Source organism: Bos mutus, chromosome 15 (assembly GCF_027580195.1).
Source record: "Bos mutus isolate GX-2022 chromosome 15, NWIPB_WYAK_1.1, whole genome shotgun sequence".
NCBI classification, from domain to species: Eukaryota; Metazoa; Chordata; class Mammalia; order Artiodactyla; family Bovidae; genus Bos; species Bos mutus.
The window spans coordinates 59,396,068-59,416,936 of NC_091631.1; the positions used below are offsets into that span (position 1 = coordinate 59,396,068).

General features: G+C 39.3%; 1 protein-coding gene across 1 annotated transcript in view; it reads right to left on the reverse strand.

The window, feature by feature from the left end:
* The window catches only part of FDX1 (ferredoxin 1), a 35,114-nt gene extending 14,680 nt beyond the window's left edge, over positions 1–20,434 (reverse strand). The window contains exons 1-2 of the mRNA XM_005889823.3: positions 20,051–20,434; positions 14,374–14,498 (exon numbers count right to left, since the gene is read on the reverse strand). Coding sequence (XP_005889885.2) covers positions 14,374–14,498; positions 20,051–20,229 — 304 coding nt within the window. The 5' untranslated portion in view covers positions 20,230–20,434. The remainder of the gene's footprint in view (positions 1–14,373; positions 14,499–20,050) is intronic.
* Between the last annotated feature and the right edge of the window lie 435 nt (positions 20,435–20,869).

Genomic DNA, 20,869 nt, shown 5'->3' on the forward strand with positions numbered 1-20,869 from the left:
GGGATTACCAGCAACTGTCACTCTACCACCCCTCTTGAATCCAGCCCCTGGAGAACAGTGGTTGCTGCTGAAGTTTTAGGAAGCTACTAAAGGATTCTGAGTAGGAAAGTGACATGGCATGTTTATTTTGGATAGATCCTGCTGGTGCCTGTGTGTAAAGGATGGGTTTGACATGGACAAGACAGAAGCTAAAGTCATGACATCTCACCAGAGAGGAGGGGGAAAAGAGGAAAGGAAGGATAAGAGACTGAGAGAGTCAAAGAGACACGTCCCCCCACCCACCCAGAAAAGGACTTAAAGTACAGATGTGTCAACTGGAAGACAGAGAACCAGAAAAGGGTGATATCAGAAAAGCCCAGGGAAGAAGCCAGTGCATACAATATGGTCTCAATCATCATGGAATTCACAGAAAAGTCCACATGCCAATAAATCCCTGCAGAAAATTTAGGACATTCTTTGTACCACCTGGTCAGTCAAAATGAAGAGTTACCATCCGTGTTCTAGGTCTTCGCTTTCTTCCCTAGGAAAACTCAATTCTTTTAACCTTCTCTTAAAGGCTTTATTTTCATTCTCTAATAATTTTCATAGCTCCTCTCAGGAACCTTGCCAGCTGATTCCACATCTTGCTTAGGATGCCAAGTTCAGAGCTGAAGAGAGTATTCTAATAAGAATCTGACAAATGTTGAATATATACAAAAGATTAACTTTTGGTTCCTACACTCAAGTTCCTATTACACATTCTAGCCCCATATTTATTCTTTAGATAAACACATCATGCTTGGGATTCCTCCTGATTTTACAGTTTATTTCAAACTTTTTCTATCACAGGTTGTCAATAGATATGCTTTTCTTATTCTTTGTACTGGGAAGAAACTCAAATATAATAGAAACTTTAAGGTTCAGGATGAAATCAACTCAGCCTGTATAAAATGGCTATCACTGAACCAGAGACACACATGGTCATGTTGTGGTACAAATATCACTATAGAAAAAAAATCTGGAGCAAAGCTTTACAAACCCTGTGAATAGTACTTAAAAGAAGAAACAGTCTATCCTGCAAAACTTCAAAATAATACAACAATCTGAGCATTTTTGGGGAGGGTTTTTTTTCCCTTAAACCATACATTCTATAAAAAAAGAAAAAAATTAGAGAACAGTGAAGACATGTCTCTGATAAGGTGTCTGGAGGAAAAAAAGATTTTAAAAGACAGCCTAAAACTGTGAGAAGAAAACTTTAAGTTACTCCTTTTTAAATTTTTTTTTTCATCTCATGATTTCATGGTGGGTATTTCTGCCAATTTGTTTCCTGGTCTTGTAATTAGAGGTAGGCCCCCAGTCAATAAGCATCTGACTTTTGTCTTTTCGGTATACAGGTCTATGAATCTTACACATGTATACGTTTGTGCACCCACTACCACAACCAGGACACAAAGCAGGTTCATCACCCAGAAGAAAATCCTCGTGCCTGCTGTGCTCTCGGAGGCACAGCCTGCATTTCTCCATTCAGGAAACAATTCCATTTACAATAGCATCAAAAAGAATAAAATACCCAGGAATAAATGTACCTAAGGAGGTAGAAGAACTATACTCAGAAAACTGTAAGACACTGATGAAATGAAAGACAATACAAACAGACCAAGATACACTGTGTTCATGGGTTAGAAAAATTAATATTGTTAAGATGACCACACTATCCAAGGCAATCTACAGATTCAATACACTTCCTATCAAATTACCAATGGCACTGTCCACAAAACTAGAACTAAATTTTTTTAATTTGTATGGAAACACACAAGACCTGAAAAAGCCAAAATAACCTTGAGAAAGGACAGCACTCTAAGTATCAATTTCCCTGACCTCAAACTATACTACAAAGCTACAGTAAGCAAAAGAACATGGGACTGGCATAAAAACAGACACACAGATTAACGGAACAGAATAGACAGCCCAGAAACCAACCCACCCATCCATGGTCAATTACTCTCTGACAAAGGAGGCAGTGATTTACAATGGAGAAGAGAGTCTCTTCATTAAATAGTGCTGGGGAAATGCTATTACATATAAAAGAATGAAATTAGAACAATTCTCTAACACCATAGATAAAAATGAACTCAAAATGGAGACAACACAGACTCTTCAGTAAATGGTGCTGGGAAAACTGGCTATCACATGTAAAAGAATGAAACCAAAACACTCTCTAACACCATATACAAAAATAAACTTAAAATGGATTAAAGACCTAACTGTAAAACCTGAAACCATGAAATTCCTAGAAAAAAACAGAATATTCTTCGACATCATAGCAGTATTTTTTTTTGGATCTGTCTAATAAAGCAAAGGACATGAAAACAAAAATAAACAAATGGGACCTAATTAAACTTCAAAGCTTTTGCAGAGTAAAGAAAACCATTGACAAACTGAAAAGACAACCTACTGAACAGGAGAAAATATTTGGACACAACTGAGTGACTTTCACAAGATATGAAGACAACCTAAGTGTATGTCTATGGATGAATGAATAAGATATACATACACCACACACACACACACAATTATTATTCAGCAATAAAACAGAAGAAAATCCTGGCACTTGTGAGACAAGAATAAGCCTTGAGCAATTATGCTAAGTTGAAATAAGTAAGACAGAGAAAGACAAAAACAGTACAATCTCACTTATATGTAGAATCTAAAGTCAAATTCATAGAAACAGAGAGCGATGGCAGGGGCTAAAGGAAATGGGGAGAGTTGTCAAAGGGTGTAAATTTTCAGCTTTAAGATGAACAAGGTCTGGGGATCTACTGTAAAAGATGGTGACTATAGATACAACACTGTGTTATATATTTGACATTTGCTGAGAGTAATCCTAAATGTTTTAACCACCAAAAAAAAGGAACGATGTGAGGTTAACCCTATTGGGATAATCATTTTGCAACTGATTATGTGTATCAAACCATTACATTGTACATCTTAAACTTACACAATGTTAGTTGTCAATTATATGTCAATAAAGCTAGGAAACAAAACCAATAGTGGTGATGGTTACATAACTGAATATTCTAAAAAAAAAAAAAAAACACAGTTTACTTTCAATGAGTAAACTATATGGTATGTGAATTAAATCTCAGTAAAGCTCTTCCAAAAAAAATCAACTAGATGTATTTTTTTTTGCTATTATTAGACTGCCTTGCTTACTGTAACATCAAGTTTTAATATCTGTACTACACATACTTCTTCCAACTTTATCCTTCTCTTCTAAAACTGGCTGTTGTAGTTCATTTTTCTGTAAAAAGTTCAGAATCGCTTGTTTGTATCCACAAAAAATCCTGCTGAGATTTTAACGGGAAATGTAACAAATCTATATTATCAATAAAAACTGACATCTTTACTATGCTGTCTTCCAATTCATGAATATAGTATGTCTCTCAACTACTTAAGTCTTTGCTTTCTTTCATCAGTTTTATAATTTTCAAGATATTGATGTTATATTGTGTTAAACCTAAAAATTTCATTTGGGGTAGGTACTGTAAATGTTCTTTTAAAAAACTTTTTTGGTTCCCAACTATTCATGCTGGTATACAGAAAGACAATTGATTTTCATGTGTTGATCACGTACTAGGACCTTGCCAAACTCACTTAGGTCTAAGGTTTTTTTTTTTTTTAAGATTCCTTGTGATTTTCTATGTAAACAGCCATCTAAAAACCTTTTAAATCAGTATGCCTTTGATTTTTTTTGTTTGTTTGTTTCACTACACAGACTAAGACTTTCATCCTGATGTTATAAGATGGTAAGAACAGACATTCTAAGCTTGTTCCTAATCTTAGGAGAAAGGCATTTCATCCTTCATTACTGGGCATGATGTCAGCTGTAGGTTTTCACAGATACCTTTATCAGCACCGGATCTACACCAGAGCTGATCCGGCACTGCCCACTTGTCTTTAGTTAAAATGCAGGAGCTGCCACCAATTCTGTATCCTATTTGACACCAAGTTCATGTCCTTACTGACCATCCCTGCAGCTCCAAACTCCGCTAAACCACAACCCAAACTGCACACGCTACAGACAAGAACAAAGTGAATGACGCTCCCCTTGGGCTTCATCTTCTAACTTATCTTCCGCATTATAGAATTCCCAGGTTCCTATCCACCGTGAAATCACCAGCACTGGAAATCAGCAGTAAATATTTTCCTACTACCAAACTGGGATGCAAAGGGGAGTTCCTATAGCATATGAGCGGGTACGTGCACTGTGCATATGCAGTAGGTGGGCCCAAGGAGTTCAGAAGTTCTTGATCTAGTATTAAAAGTTAGACATTAAAATGCAGTCTCTCATAGAAACCAGGGTATAAATGGTTAGTTAGCTATTAAGTTAGTTCTGTGGGTTGGCCTGAAAATTTAGCCATCATGTGTAACAGTATTTCCATGGGAAAACAAATTCCAAATGCTAAGAAGTTGACCTGAAAATGAATGTGGTAAACAAAACCTATCCCAAAAATGAAAAGTGTTTGTTATTTTTTATGCTAATCACATACAATAGGGAACAAGTCCACAAAACAGTGGGAGACAATTTATCAAACAAAAAAGGATACACAAGCAGCAACTACTATAGAACCTTCAATCTAAAAATGATAATCTAAAATAAATTTTAAAAGTTAAAATGATAGCTGATCAAAATATGGGTATATTGATACAATAATACATGTGTAGAGATGGGAACTGAAAGTACAAAAGTTATGTGACTTATGCTTATACACAATCCCAAAGCAGTACTGACAACTGTTGGTTTTAAGTGTCTTTGTAAGACGTTGGCTATATAAAAGTAAATTAATAGATAAAATGTGTAGATATGTGTGTGTATATACACATGTATATCTGTATCTATATACTTATATATACAGATACATACTCACAATATATTAAACATAACATGATCACATTTTATGAGGAATACATTCTCAAAGATTTTGAAATTGTTAGAAGTCTCATAATTCGAGAGTTATATTCTCAATGAAACAAAATGGATTCTTACGGTCCATAAAGCTTTAACCTTCAAATCATTATTTTTGTTGCAAAATATACTTAAGTAGAACAAACATTTGAAGTGAAACTTTTTACACTACTATGTCCACCTTTCAAATAATCAAAAATACTCCATGCCTTACAACAGACGATAATCTGATATGACTCAGGGACACATTACAGCCTCATGAGCCCGTGGTACCAACATTTTACCATCGTCCAATAACTGTCATGAACTTAAAGATACATACGGTTCAGTGCTGCTGTAATTTTGCTGGCATTTTGCCTAATAATTCAGAGTTCTTTCTCCTAAATTAGCAGTAATAGAAATTATGACAGGTTTTTGGCTTCCTTCACTGCATTCTGTCACATTTAACTGCTGTTCCAAAATAATTCATTTTCAGATGCATTTTTCAGCATTAACACTTAATGAATGCTTGGCTGAAACCGTCATGGGCTTTAAAATGATATTAAACTATAATCACAGTTTAAAATATCAGCACTACAGTCAACAAAAATCACACAGACATCAGATATCTGGAAACAGCACAGTTTACATGATACTGACAAAAGCTGACAGATACTGGCTTGTAATTGTAAAAGGTATCAAAACAAATATACAATTTGTAATTCACACAGTCTGCCAGCTTGAAATTATGGGATTCTTGACAAAAGTTTTGGGCTTCACAGTACTTCTGATTTTACTAGAGTAAGAAACTTAATATTATTAATCTGTACAATTTCAAATGTGTATAATTTTAAAATTATGTTAAGAATAAGTAAGATATTTTGTTAACTAAGGTATTTTGTTTAGTAAGGCAAGGCTATTGGCTAATTTCAAGGCTGATGATGAATAAAACTTTTTGTTTTTAACAAGACTAATACTAAAGATTAAAATTCCTGTCATAAAAAACTAATTCCCAGAGTAAGTTAGCTATCTGCAGACTACTACTCCTTTCATGTAACTTAAGAGTTTTCCACCAGGAACAGACTGTTTCATGGGTGTGTGAGTGTGTGTATATCTGTAGCTTATATTATATTAAAAAAACTTGGAGCTCTATAATGATGCTGACAAGAAAGATTGCTAACCCCTTTCTCAAACAAAACTCCAGAGGATAGCTATGCTGGAATATTATATCCTAAAAATATGAAATGATATATAAATATTAAAACCTAATTTTCTAAAGTAAAGCTTGATTTCAGAGCCATAAAGAATCAATTAACATGACATGAATAAATATTTATATGATCATTATCAGGACCACACAATTTGAATAATTTCCCTCAAAACAGTCACACAAAGGAAATACACAGTAAGAAAATATAAATAGTCTGAGATAATAAAGGAGGTAAATTTGATCAGAGAGGTGTAACTGCCCCCTAGTGACAGAATACTATAATACTGAAAACTTAAAAGATCATCCAAGAAAACCTACATTAACATAAAAGTTGGAAATAAGAATTTTTATAAATGTATTGCTTCCAAAATTTACTTTTTACTCACTGATCCATTCATTACTTCACTTCATATATGAAAATAAGAATCACTAAATCCTTCAATACAGTCCCCAGGGAGAAAGATGCAGAAATAAACAAATATATAAATAGATTATGATGTGATGAAAGAAATGAACAGGATGCTGTGATGGAGAAAAACAGATTCAGGGTAATAAAAGAATTCCTACTTTGGACTGGGTGGTTGGGCAAAGTCCCTCTAAGGAAGTAACAAACTGAGACCAGAAAGATGAAAAGCAACACATAAAGGATTCTTCAGGAGGGAGAGGAAGTGTCCCAGGTAGAAAAAAATGTAAAGTGTATACACAAAGTCTTCAAGCTAGAAATTCTAGGTGAGTTCAGCTCTTGATAAATGGCCAGTGTGGCCAAAGTGACAGAAAGAACAATGAGAAGTGGGAGAGAGGAGGAAGGGCAGAAGGAGCCAGGTAATGCAGACGCTAGCATAAGGAATGTAGATTTTATCCTAAATGAAATGGGAATTTATTCATGGTTTTTAATCAGAGGATCTGTCTTATTTGTATTATGATGAATGACCCCAGCTGCTGGGTTCAAAAGCAGAAGTAGAGAAGTGCAGCTCCTGTAACACGTAACTGGCAGCCCAGACAGTGACTGCAGAAATGGTGAGAACAGGACCCACTGGAGACAAACAGAGTACATCTGATAGGAACAGCTGACGGCCTGAAGGGAGAGGATGCTGAAGAAGGAAGAATAAAAGATGCTCTCCAGTTTCAGGTTTGAGCACCTGAGAGATGCTCACTGCTGATAGTCAAGATCCTCGGAAGGGGAAGTTTCAATAAGGGCGGTGTGGAGGGGGGAGGAGGGCGGGGATCAAAAATCCGTTTAAATATGACAACTTTTTTCAGTTCAGTTGCTCAGTCCTGTCTGATTCTTTGCAATCCCATGGACTGCAGCACGCCAGGCTTCCCTGTCCATCACCAACTCCCGGAGCTTGCTCAAACTCATGTCCATCGAGTCAGTGATGCCATCCAACCATCTCATCCTCTGTCGTCCCCTTCTCCTCCTGCCTTCAATCTTTCCCAGCATCAGGGTCTTTTCCAATGAGTCAGCTCTTCGCATCAGGTTACCAAAGTATTGGAGCTTCAGCTAAAGCATCAGTCCTTCCAATGAATACTTAGGACTGATTTCCTTTAGGATTGACTGGTTTGATCTCCTTGCAGTCCAAGGGACTCTCAAGAGTCTTCGCCAACACCACAGTTCAAAAGCATCAATTCTTTGGCGCTCAGCTTTCTTTATAGTCCAATTCTCACATTTATACATGATTACTGAAAAAACCATAGCTTTGACTAGACAGACCTTTGTTGGCAAAGTAATGTCTCTGTTTTTTAATATGCTGTCTAGGTTGGTATTAGCTTTTCTTCCAAAGAGCAAATGTCTTTTAATTTCGTGGCTGAAGTCACCATCTGCAGTGATTTTGGAGCCCAAGAAAATAAAGTCTGTCACTGTTTCCACTGTTTCCCCATCTATTTGCCATGAAGTGATGAGAGCAGATGCCATGATCTTAGTTTTCTGAATGTTGAGTCTTAAACCAACTTTTCACTCTCCTCTTTCACTTTCATCAAGAGGCTCCAAGAAAAGATATAAAGTAGGAAGTTGTGCAATTTCCAAGAAAAGAATTAAATAGGAAGTTGAATCTTTAAGTCCAGGGCTCAGAGGGACACTGTGAGCTAACAACACACAGTCTATGGACATCTAGATGGGATTTAACGTCACGGAAGGGATAAGATCACCCAGAGAGGAACCGTACAGACACTCTGAACTAGGCCAACCTCAGCTGTGTACAGTGTTCACCTGTTGAGTAAGACTAGAACAAGGGCAATATTTAAAGCATCTCCTGTATTCAGCTTTAGAAATGAATGAAATAGTTGGCCCTGCATACCTGCCAAGTCGCTTCAGTCATGTCCGACTCTCTGCGACCCTATGCACTATACCCTGCCAAGCTCCTCTGTCCATGGGACTCTCCAGAGAAAAATACTGGAGTGGGTTGCCATTTCCTTCTCCAGGGGATCTTCCCGACCCAGGGATCAAACCTGCCTCTTTTATGTCTCCTGCACTGGCAGGTGGGTTCTTTACCAGTAGCTCCACCTGGGACGCATAGTTGTCCCTTACAATGTTGTTATAATCGCTTCTTTGTAAACATGGTAGTTCAGACTTCTTGATTTCATTTCTTCCATTTTTATTCTAGAAAGTGACTTAGGCTTAACTCTTATCTTTTGTGAACCTAGTTTAGCTTATCTCAAATTTATATTTATATCCCAAAATTCTGGACACATTAGGATCCTTGATCTTTAAAGTATCTCTTCTATGTCCACGTAAACAAATGCAGAATTCTTACTGAATTACTAAAGACTGTGTTGGCATTAAACTTTCGGTACTTACAGGAAACTAGGGGGAAAAGGACTCTTTCAGTGTTTATCTCTGTGTATTAAGACTATGGGAAGTTACAATTTTTTAATGTGCTTTTAAAATTTGTTATAATGAACAATGAACCTGTAGTAATAACTATGCTAACAAGAATAGCTAACATTAATTTAGCCTTGCTTAGATAAACTCATTTGATCTCTATAGCAACCTTACAAAGTACTTAAGTACTAACATTATTTCTATGTTACCCTTAAGGAGACAAGGTATGAAGAGGTTAGAGATCTAACTGAAGGTCACAAAGGTGACAAAGTGACAGAGCTGGGAAACAAACACAGGCAGGAACTCCACTCTTAACATTCCAGCCAACAGTTTTCCAAAAAGAAAATATATATATTTTAAATTGTGACTCATTGTATGAGTCCAATTTTACATTACAACCTGGTATACATATACTTTGTAAAATAGCTAAACAAGCATTTCATGGAATAATACAAAAGATGGTGTTGTTATATTTTCTTTTTAATTACTTTAACTGCTGAGAGCTACTAAACTGATTATATGACTAATGGTTGCAAACTGCAATGTGAAAAACAGTGTTATTGCAATATATAGTCATGAATGATGAAAGAAAAAATACTTTAAAAAAATTTAAAGTACTTTCAAGTATTAAGGTCAAAATATGCTTTTATTTCAAAGAAATGGAAAGCAACTCATGAAAATTATCTACTGTAATAAAGTATTTTACAGTATTTTGAGAAAAATGTAGTTCCGTGTAAAACAGAGGTTAAGAGCCTTTCAAATAAATGTTTAAAATTAATTTTCATTTTCATTAGTTTTTTTGGTCAAACAGCACATTTAAAGAGCCTTTGCTAATGGCTAAAAATAAATAATACCTCATCAGAAAAGCAGGCAAATAATTTGAGCAATTAATAAAACAAATTTTACTAAGTAATTCTTTCCCTAGGAATTTACCACAAGGAAATGACAGAACACAAACACAGAAAAGTATTCATGGGGATGTTCACCTTAAGGGTATTTGTAATAGCTGAAAAATGGAAGTCCCCTAAATGTTCAAAGAAAGAAATGGATTAAATATACCATGGAATTAAAAGCTTCCCTCCTGCTTCCCTACCAGTAGGTAACCACTGATTATTTGTTTTCAAGACTCCTTCCACAGTTTTGTTTTGTTTTTTAATGGAGTAATATAGTATCCCCTTGCATGACTAAGTATCAGTCTTCTATCAATGGGCATTTGCTTCTTTCAAATCTTTTGCTCTCAAATAACTCTGGAGTAAAGGGTCTAGTATATATGTATTTTCATAAAGCTGAGATTGAAGCTGTGGAGAACTGTATAGAAACAGATTTACTGGATCACAGCCTCCACATTAGCCGTTCCAGAACACAAAAGATTAGCTTTCTCAAGAACAGCAAAAACGTTCTATACTTCTTTAACAAACCCTCACACCCAGTGGTAACAAAGTCCACACATAGTGATGTACAAAGGCCAAAGATCATCCCCACATACCTTAAGCTCTCTGAACTTTGGTAACAGCTGATTCAACATTTTGTCTAGTAAGTCTAATAGCTGGGACTCCTCGGGGACAGCTTCTATTGACTGCTTTTCTTCCTGAGTATGGGCCATACTTTCCTGTTTCCTTAGGCATCTTGAATTTTTTATTGCAAAGTAGAATAATATAATATGGCAACTCTGGAAATCAGGGCTCACCACTGTCTCCCCTAGGTTTGTTGCTGCGGCTGGCTTTTTGGCGATTGTTCTTGCAGCTATTTATTTCTTTAGTGACTTTCCCAAACTAACTCTGAGGTCTGTATTCCCGGCAGCACGTGATCAGCGATGTCTCTGTTCAGTGAGCTTAGTGATCAGCTGAGATCACTATCTGGAGGTTTCCTTCAGGGCTTTGAACCAGTAAGGCTTCTACCCTCTGCTAAGGAGCTCAGTTCATGACTAGGCACACCTTCAACATTCAAGTACTCTGCATGTCTGTCTTGGCCTTCACCTGCATGAAAGACTCAAGATCAGCCAGAGATGCACAGATGGGAGACTAAGGCCCTATCGGGCCTTTTCTGGGCATAAATACAGTCCTGCATTTGTGCATGGCCTCCAGATCCCCAAAGTATTTCAAAGCCATTTCATACAGACATTTCATTCACCAGATTTTTCTTTTAGGCTTTCTGGCCAGGCTCCTGTTTGCTCCAAGAGGCATCACAGCCTCAGGCAGCAAAACTACAGGTCATTATTTCAGACGAAAGTCCTAGGGACAGAGCCTCCTCACAGAGCAATCTCTGAGGCAAATCGAATAACAACTCCTTGGAATGGAGCTTTTCTGGGAAGCTGCAAAATAAGTGATGACATTCTGGAGAATGCTTCTGAGCAAGTCAAATCAGTTTGTTCCTCAAGTGGCTGCAAGGCTGCCAGTTTTTAAGGCTACTGCTGAACAGGGAAGAGGAGGAGAGCAGACCAAGTTAAAATACCACAAATTCTACTGTTCTTACCAACGTAGCCACTGTGCTAAGCACTTCACTTCCAATATACTACTTAATCTTCAACAATCCTATGATGTTAGAACTATTACAACCATATTTTACAGAAGAGGAAACTGAGGCATACAGATATAAAGCAGCTTGCTCCAGATATTATGGCTAGTAAGTGACAATGTTGGTTTATGAAGCACAATTGGTCTGATTCCAGGGTCTATTCTCAATTACTGTGCAGTGTATTACTTTTCATTTGTGAGAGAACAATTCAGAGAAACCAAGCTTAGTCAACTAAGTGCTGCTGAATAGGAACTCATGAGGGAACTCAATTATATATAAATTTTACAGAATATATATGGAATTACCCATGGGTTCTTTTACATAAATCAGTCAATCTATGGTATGGATCTGAATCATGTGAATTCAAAAGGATATCTGCACAACTTCCCACTCTCGCTATACTATCAGGACATAACATACTTTAATATTTCTACAGATTTCTGAAACTCAATCCCAGCCAAGAACCACCGCTTTAGAGTAAGAAATTCCTTAAAACTAGAACTCGGAGAAGGCAATGGCACCCCACTCCAGTACTCCTGCCTGGAAAATCCATGGATGGAGGAGCCTGGAAGGCTGCAGTCCACGGGGTCGCTGAGGGTCGGACACGACTGAGCGACTTCACTTTCACTTTTCACTTTCATGCATTGGAGAAGGAAATGGCAACCCACTCCACTGTTCTTGCCTGGAGAATCCCAGGGACAGGGGAGCCTGGTGGGCTGTCATCTATGGGGTCGCATAGAGTCAGGACATGACTGAAGTGACTTAGCAGCAAAACTAGAACTATAGCAACTATGTCATCACCTAATTTCTGTAACAAGTGTTCACAAAGGAAAGACACTTCTTAAGAGAAAAATGGTTTCTTACAGGAAAAAGCCGAGGTTTGGGAGTTATGAGAAACTTAGGCTTGAATTTTGTAAGGCATTCTCACTTGTTACTGTATGATCCAGGGAACATTAAGTTTCTCTGAACTTTATTAGTTTCTTCACCTATAAACTGGAAGTTAAAAAAAAAAAAAAACTGCCTCTTAGAGTTGTTAAAATAATAGATAACATATGCTGGAATATAGTAGGTCCAGTTATAGTTATCCCTGTAATTGACATTAGATTCAGAAATTTAGCAAATATTACTGAGTGCCAACTCTGGTTACCTGAGTGATAAGAGTCTTCCAAAAGCACACAATCTAATAAAGGGAAGGGACATTTCCTCTAAAAAAGAAAACTGAAATGAGTATTAACATATAGAAGTATATTTAATATATCATGGGAAAACGGAAGGGAAGAAATAATTCTGATCTGAAAAGAGCTCTTAAAAGTGCAATATGAATGGTCCCTTGAATGAAAAATAGTCAGATATGCTCCTTGGACCTGACTGCAGACTAGTGGTTCTCAAACTTTCGCATGCATCAAATCACATGGAGGGCTTGTTAAAATACACATTTCTGGGCCTATCCCAGACTTTCTGATTCAGGAAGTCCAGAGTGGGGCCTGAGAATGTGAATCTCCCAAATGGCACTGATGGAACCCTCTTAGAGAACTACCATTCTAGACTAGAGAGAATGCTCAAGCAAAACTGGCAAGTGACATACAGTGTATCCCTGAGCTCTAAGATGGCAGTTTCCTGGATATGGGCTTTCTGTGAGTGGTTAAGGAATAAGGTAAAAAGTCTAGGAGTGAAAATTTCCTAAACAAAACACTCCCTTAATAAGAAATAGATTAACTACCCTTTCAAGGAAGGTGAGTTGACATCCCTGACTGTATAGTGCATGCATGCTAGGTCACTTTAATCATGACCGATTCTCTGAGATCCCATGGACTGTAGCCAGCCAGGCTCCCCTGTCCATGGGATTCTCCAGGCAAGAAAACTGGAGAGGGTTGCCATGCTGTCCTCCAGGAGGCTTTCCCACCCCAGGGATCAAACCTGTGTCTCTTAAGTCTCCTGCATTGGCAAGCAGGTTCTTTACCATTGGTGCCACCTGGGAAGCCCACCTGAGCCACAGAGATCTTCAATGTATGGTGATGAACACTATTTGGACTTACTGTGATCTATGTCACTTTGCAGTACATACAAGTATCAAACCATTATGCTGTATGCCTGGAACTAATATGTCAACTACGTCTCGATTAAAAATTAGTAAGTAAAATAAAACTCACTTAAAACAAAAAGAATGCATAAGTTCAATGTAACTAAGAAAATACCAGTCTGGGAATTCCCTTGGCTGTCCAGTGGTTAGGACTCTTGGCACTTTTACTGCCAAGAGCCTGGGTTCAATCCTTGGTTGAGGAACTAAGATCCCATAGCCTCTGTAATATGACATTATGACATTTAGTATCTCAACCTGGTATTTTTCTTTTTTTTTTTTAATTTATTTAATTGGAGGCTAATTACAATATTGTGGTGGTTTTTGCCATACATTGACATGAATCAGCCATGTGTCCCCCATCCTGAACCCCCCTTTTACCTCCCTCCCCATCCCATCCCTCAGGGTCATCCCAGTGCACCAGCCCTGAGCATCCTGTCTCATGCATCAAACCTGGACTGGCGATCTGTTTCACATATGGTAGTATTCATGTTTCAATGCTATTCTCTCAAATCATCCCACCCTCGCCTTCTCCCACAGAGTCCCTGGTATTTTTCAATTCCACACACTACTTCCAGCTTTGCATCACACATATAATCAATAAGGTAATGAGGCAACAGACTTTAGGGCATATAGCTAATTAAATGTTCAAAGAATAGAAACACGGTGCCACTCTTATTCTTCATAAGTGAGAATATAACACTAAAGCATCCTGAATTTTAATAGTTCACTTAGCATGCTATAGTTAAAATTCTTCAAAAAGAAAAAAACAAAGCTGAAACCTATTTAATAGTTTCACTTATACATTTTAAGGAATGTTCCATACTCACCAAAACCATCAATATCTAGATTATTTTGAACCACAACATCTAGCAGAGAGTCACCAATTTTTCCTTTGGTTGTTAATGTTTCACCATCACGGTTTATAAAGTGGACTGTTATTTTATCTTCTGAGCTGGAAAAGGAAACAGTTCTTTATTACTTTCAGTAATTTCAACATACTTTAAAATAGTTGCTTGAAGAATCCGTAAGGTGAAATAATTAGGTTGTGTGTGGGTTTGTATGCATGCAAATATGCTCCTTTATAGGATTTTCTTTTCTTTCTAAAGTTTATTTGGGAAGGAGACACCAGAAACCAGAGGTATAACTATCTACCCACCAACCGGAAGGGAAGTTCTGCCACCCTAAAGGAAATGGCGAGTACGTCACTATCAAGGCCACCTGAAGTATGTCTTCCCAGTGGTCACCATCAGTCACAGTTACATGAAATCATTAGCAATCATTATCACTTGTGAAGTCTGTTTTGCTCTCACACAGGTCCTCCGAAAACCAACATCTCTATGAATGTGTCCCTAAAAACTAGATGAGGGCTGTGGAGAGCTTTAAACACAAATCATCATGCTATTGATAAGGCAATTGTTATGCAAGTGTCTGACAAATACAGTCACCAAGAGGCAGCAGTTTGGTAGCTTTGAGTAGCTGAACATTTCGTTTTGGTCGAAAACCAAAGGGACTAGAAAAAGGTTTTCTGTTTAAATCTGTGGGAAGATAAATATAACCCTCCTTATATTTTTCATTATTATAGGATATCTATCAGTCAGTCATCAGTCTGCTAACTTACTTACATTTCTTACCCTTCTCTCAAACATGAGTCCAAATTTTGGGAAAAGAAATCATACTATCAACTAATTGGTCATTTAAATTTTTACTTCATAATTGAAAAGATGTACTTCAGCTTAAAATAATGAGTTGTAATTTTCACCAATAGACAGTCATAGTCCATCAAAGAAAACTTTGTTTAATGTAAGTAAAACCTAGAATTGTACAATTTCAGAGCTATAAATATCATACAAATTACCAAGTACAGTCATGTCATTTCACAAAAAAAGGCAGCCTTATCAGATAATATCTTCCCTGATAACTCAAGGCCTAAAAAAAAAAGATTCTATTAAAAATTGATCAGAATTGTGTTGAGAAAGACAGAATGTCCCTTAAATGGGCCTGTACTCTCCAACTTCTTTTCACAGGGGAAAAAAAATGCTTTAAAGCAAGTATTCCCAAACACACATGATTTTCAACTAGGCAACTGACATTTTTTCAAAGAAGAATGACTAAGAATGAAGATACTCTGGAGGCAGGGAGACCTCGTTGGAGGTTATGAAAGGGCATAAATGAAGCAACAGTGTAGGAGATACTAATTTAAGAGATATTCAGGAGGCAGAATTAAAAGGTTCTGGAGAGGGAGGAAGTAATGCTGAAATTTCTTGCCTGGGCAATGGGAAATACAGGTTAACTGAGGATTAACTGAGGAGGAGAAGGAGTTTTGGGGAAGATCGGAAATGAGCTCAAGTTTAGACGTGTTTGATTTAATAATAGAAAAAAACATATGCTTCAACACGTTTGAACCTTGAAAACATTTACACTCAAGTTATACAAGCCTGGTTATATATATATTAATACATAAATTTCCCAGGAAAGGCAAATCTATAAAGACAGAGAGCAGATGAGAGGTTGCCTGGGACTAGGGTTGGACATGGGGACCGACTGTAAAATGTCAAACTGGTGAAACGAAATTGTTCCAGCGCTGGATTGTGTTTACGGCTGGACAAATCTAAGATATGGTAATGCAGCAGAACCCTAAAGATGTGCTAAAAAATCACTGAATTTTGTATTTATCAGTATATTTTATGCTTTATGTTATACCTCAATTAAATGTTGTCCTAATTCTATCCGAAGTTATGATATGCTTAGCTAAAGATAGAAAACTCATGTGTCAACACTAGTGATTATTAAATCGCTTAAATCATTAAATTGTTAAATCTAGAAAATCTTTATTCACTAAACTGTGTACTATTATCAGAAATAAAACTTATCTTGAACATAAAAATAATAATAGAAAAAACAAAGGTCCAAAAGCCAAAGGGAAATATATGTCTGAGACCCACAGAAGTCTAGAGATTTGACATCACAAAACACCTGGTACACTAAGCGACAGTAAGTACAACAGAAAGATTTCCATAGTTTACCCACACTACTGAAGGCTGGAGGTTTGGGGACTGCCGCTCTTCCGGGGCACCCTAGAGCTAAGCTTTGTTATTGTTGTTTAGTCACTAAGTTGTGTCCATGGACTATAGCCCTCCAGGCTCCTCTGCCCATAGGATTTCCCAGGCAAGAACACTGGAGTGGGTTGCCATTTCCTTCTCCAGGGAATCTTCCTGACCCAGGGATCCAACCCATGTCTCCTGCATTGGCAGGCGAATTCTTGACCACTGAGTCACCAGAGAAGCCAACAGCAAAGGAATTTCAACTCTGACACCAGATTTCTCTTCTTTAAAATCAGGGTAACATTTATCTCATAGTTTTGATAACATATGGAAAATTCCTAACAGAGTAGAGCTCAACAAACACTGATTGATAACTTTTATTTAAAGTCCCAGTCCTTTTGCTGCTAAGGCGCCTGAACTGCTGCTACATATTAAAGGTGTGCATGCGTGTGTGCTAAGTTGCCTCAGTCATGTTCAACTCTTTGCACCCTATGGACTGCAGCCCGCCAGACTCCTCTGTTTATAGATTCTCCAGACAACAATACTGGAGTGGCTTGCCATGCCCTCCCTCCAGAGGACCTTCCCAAACTAAGGAAAGAATCCATTAAAGGTGTTCAGTCCCAGAAAAAACTGCCGAATTAAGAGTAATAACAGGTTTACCAAAGGACAGGAGAGAAAGCAGAAATGAGAGTAAAAGTAATTGTGCAGTTGAGAAAGTATGGAATACAAGAGTCAGAAGACATAAATTCCAGCCCTGGTTCCAACGTACTCATTAGGTGACCATGGGAAGTGGCAATAACGGTGACTTCACTAAGCTGCTGAGAGAATTAAAGGAGAGAAAGTTTGTGGAAACATTTTATTCCCTAAAAAGCATCATACATGTGTACTTTACTCACCTAACTTTATTCATTATTAACAATTGGTACTGATGGGTTTCGTAGGTTTCTCTTCCCCAATTTTAAGAACTAGCAAAAAGTTTTTAGCTATTCCCCAGAAGATCAAGATTTCAGGTAATGGAAAATAACTATGATCCCTCTAAATCCTCTATCATCATCAATATATCAACCAGCACCACAAACAACTACTTCCTTCAACTGTTACCCTTTATGCACCATGCACTGCCATTTATTCTGTTCAGCCACAGCAGATATCTCAATCAAGTTGTCAGTGGCTGTTGTAGAAAAGCTCTTAACAGACTTCTGACAGACAAGGGAGTTATGGCTGCTGATGCTCACCCTTTCACTACCTGGGGCGGCCTGGGGCAGATGGTCCAAGAAAAGGGCCCCATCTAGAGCGCCCCACTTCCACAGCCACCTTAACTCTTCCAAATGACCCTACAGGCTAAAGAATTATCAACTCTAATGGTGCTCAAAAAACAAACAAAAACTATGTGAGTTCTAGTCCCAGTTTTGCCTGCTACTTAATATAAAATTTTTATTCTCATTTATTTACTTTCCCTGCCTCAGGAGATTTTCTTAAGGATCAAGTGAAATAATACACGTGAAAGCCCTTTGCAACCTAAATCACTACAACATGTAAAGTACTAGGACAGGGTATTTTGGAGTTAAAGTTTTTTGACTCTCAGTTACTGAAAGCTTACTTACATGTTAAACTTCAAAGTCAGAACTACAGCCTCTAGACTGCTCTGTCCAATTAAACTTGAACAATAACAGAGATATTCTATAGCTGTATATAACTGATGTCCCAGACAGTAGCTACTAGCTATGTGAGGTTATTCAGTATTTGAAATGTGGCCACTGGAACTGGGAAACTGATTCTTTAATTTTATGCAACTTTAATTATCTTAAATGGCTACATGTGGTTACTGGTGACCATACTGGATAGCCTGGGAAATTTAGTTGCAGCTCCAAAGTCTGTGATGGCACAGGTCATCAACAGAAACTGTGCCAATGGGGCAGAAAGTAGGTTTAAGAGGGAACAAAACAGATGCGCTTCCCTTTAAGACAACCTGATATACCAAATCAAACAGTAACCTGGAGGAGATAATTCCCACTCACGAAAGCACTCATTTTCCTTTAAATATGTTACATAAATGTGTTCAATAAGAGTCCCAATTTATACACAATTTTTCAAGAAAGCAACCAACTTAGAAAATAAGGCATCCAGGTAGATGGACGTCAAAGACTGGAAAGTAACAAATAACCCCAACTTGCCTTCCCCATTATCTCCTTCACAGTTCATGCAACAAAAATTTAGTGAGCACCCACTACCTCACAGATTAAGGGGGAAAAGATGAGTAGGTCCCACACCCTATTCTCAGGAACTTCACAAAAAGAAACTAGAGAGGAACACAAACCCAACTGTTTTTCCCTGCTTCCTACTTCAGGACAGCTGGTCAGAGAGCTGTTCAGAGACCTACATTATACTAAGGCTCCATCCACCACAGTGCTATACTCTGAAATTATGAGTTCATTTTATCTCTATTGTATCTAAAGAGGATTGTGTCTTTGAGAAACAAATCTACCCAAGAATGTAAAACTGCAACATATTCTGGGCAAAATTTTTTTCACATCTCTTTCAACATTTAGTACACAAAACTCAACGCTGTGGGCTTAGGAGGCGGCTGAAGCTAACAGGTGGGATTTACTGAGACCCCCAGACTCTTTGCAATATGTGTATGCTGTTATTTGTTTCTTTAAATAATCCTGTGAGGCCTACACGACTCTTATCCCCCAGTTACAGACATTAGACAAACTGGATAATAAGTGTCAAAGCCCAGTTTAAAACCCTGGCTTGCCAGTCCAACGCAGGGGACTTTTTATCCGACAGCAACCAGGAGGAGTGGAGAAGGGCATGGCATCCTACTCCAGTATTCTTGCCTAGAGAATCAGACGGACAGAGGAGCCCAGTGGGCAACAGTTCATGGGGTCGCAACGAGTTGGACACGCCTGAAGCGACTTAGCACGCACGACTTAGCACTTAGCGGGGAGCACACAGGGAAGCTCGGGGACAAGCGGGTGTACCCTAAATGGACAAGAACTTGGAGACAGAACGTTTCCAGAGCCGGCAGGAGGAAGAGGGCCCAGAAGAAAGCCCTGGCCGCGACACAAACTGGGCGCGAGGTTCACCGCGGTCTCCGGCAGGGCAAAGGTTAGATCCATGCCAAACAGCACGGAGAACCAGCAGCAGCAAAGTGCCAGCTTTCCCGAGGGCACAGGAGGCGCTGGGACAGGGAAATCGGGGGTCCCAGGCCCCCGTTCCCCGCCAAGCGTCGATGGACCTGAGAAGCAACTTGGCAACCGGACGACAAGGAGGAAGCGACCGCAAGGGACGACCACCCTGGGGACATGGAGAAGGCAGCGGGACTGGGCTTGTGGCCCGCAGGCCGGCGCCCGGGAGAGGACAACAGACCTGGAAACCTCTGGAGATGACGGAGGCGCCGCCACCAGAGGACCCACGAGCTCGGCGCGCCCTCGCGCGCGCCCCCCCGCGCGCGCCTCACCTGCTCTGCGCTCGCCCCGATACGCTCAGCGTCCGCGTCGCCACTGCGCCGCCGCCCAGGCCCGGCCCTCGGCTCCCACGGAGGCCGCCGGCTCCCGCGCGCGGTCGCGCGAGAAGCCGCCACCGGCCGGCCGTGTCGCCGAGGGCGGCGGAGGCGACGCGCAGGAGGCGGGCGGCCATAGCCTGTCGGGGAACTACGGAAGGCGACGCAGGCCGCACGGCAGCGGCCGCGAGGGCAGACTCAGCGAGTACGGGCGGGCTGACGCCGCGCGGGTCTGCGGAGAGAAGAGAGGCGCAGCGGACTCTCAGGGCCGGGGTTCCCTCGAGGGCCTGATGCGTTCGCCACCGGGGGCCCCGCGCGCCTTCCGGGTGACTATAAGGCCCGCGCGCCTGAGCGCAGCCCCGCCCCCTGCCGGCGCTCCGCCCCGCCCCCTGGCCCTGGCTTTAGGGGCGGGGCTCCGCGCCTCGTTTTACCTACTGACCAGGTTTTGTCTTGATCTTGCTGCTTCGTTGGCATCTAGGGTCCCCAAGTGAGAACATTAAATTTTAAAAGATAGCAGAATGTCTGACGAAAAGATACAATAAAACAATCCCCAGTTAACTATACCACTCTTTTTTTTTTTCTGCACCTCCTTCTCCTGTCTATTAAAAAAAAGTGGGAGATGGCCATCTTGGAGTTCAAAAACTAGAAAAGAGAATTAACAACAGTTGTTTAAAAAGGACCGTAGGAAATTTCAACATGCTAATAGGCAAACACAAAGAAGAATAAAGAAGAATAACTGTGACAATAAAACTATAAGTAATCACAGTAATGAATGAA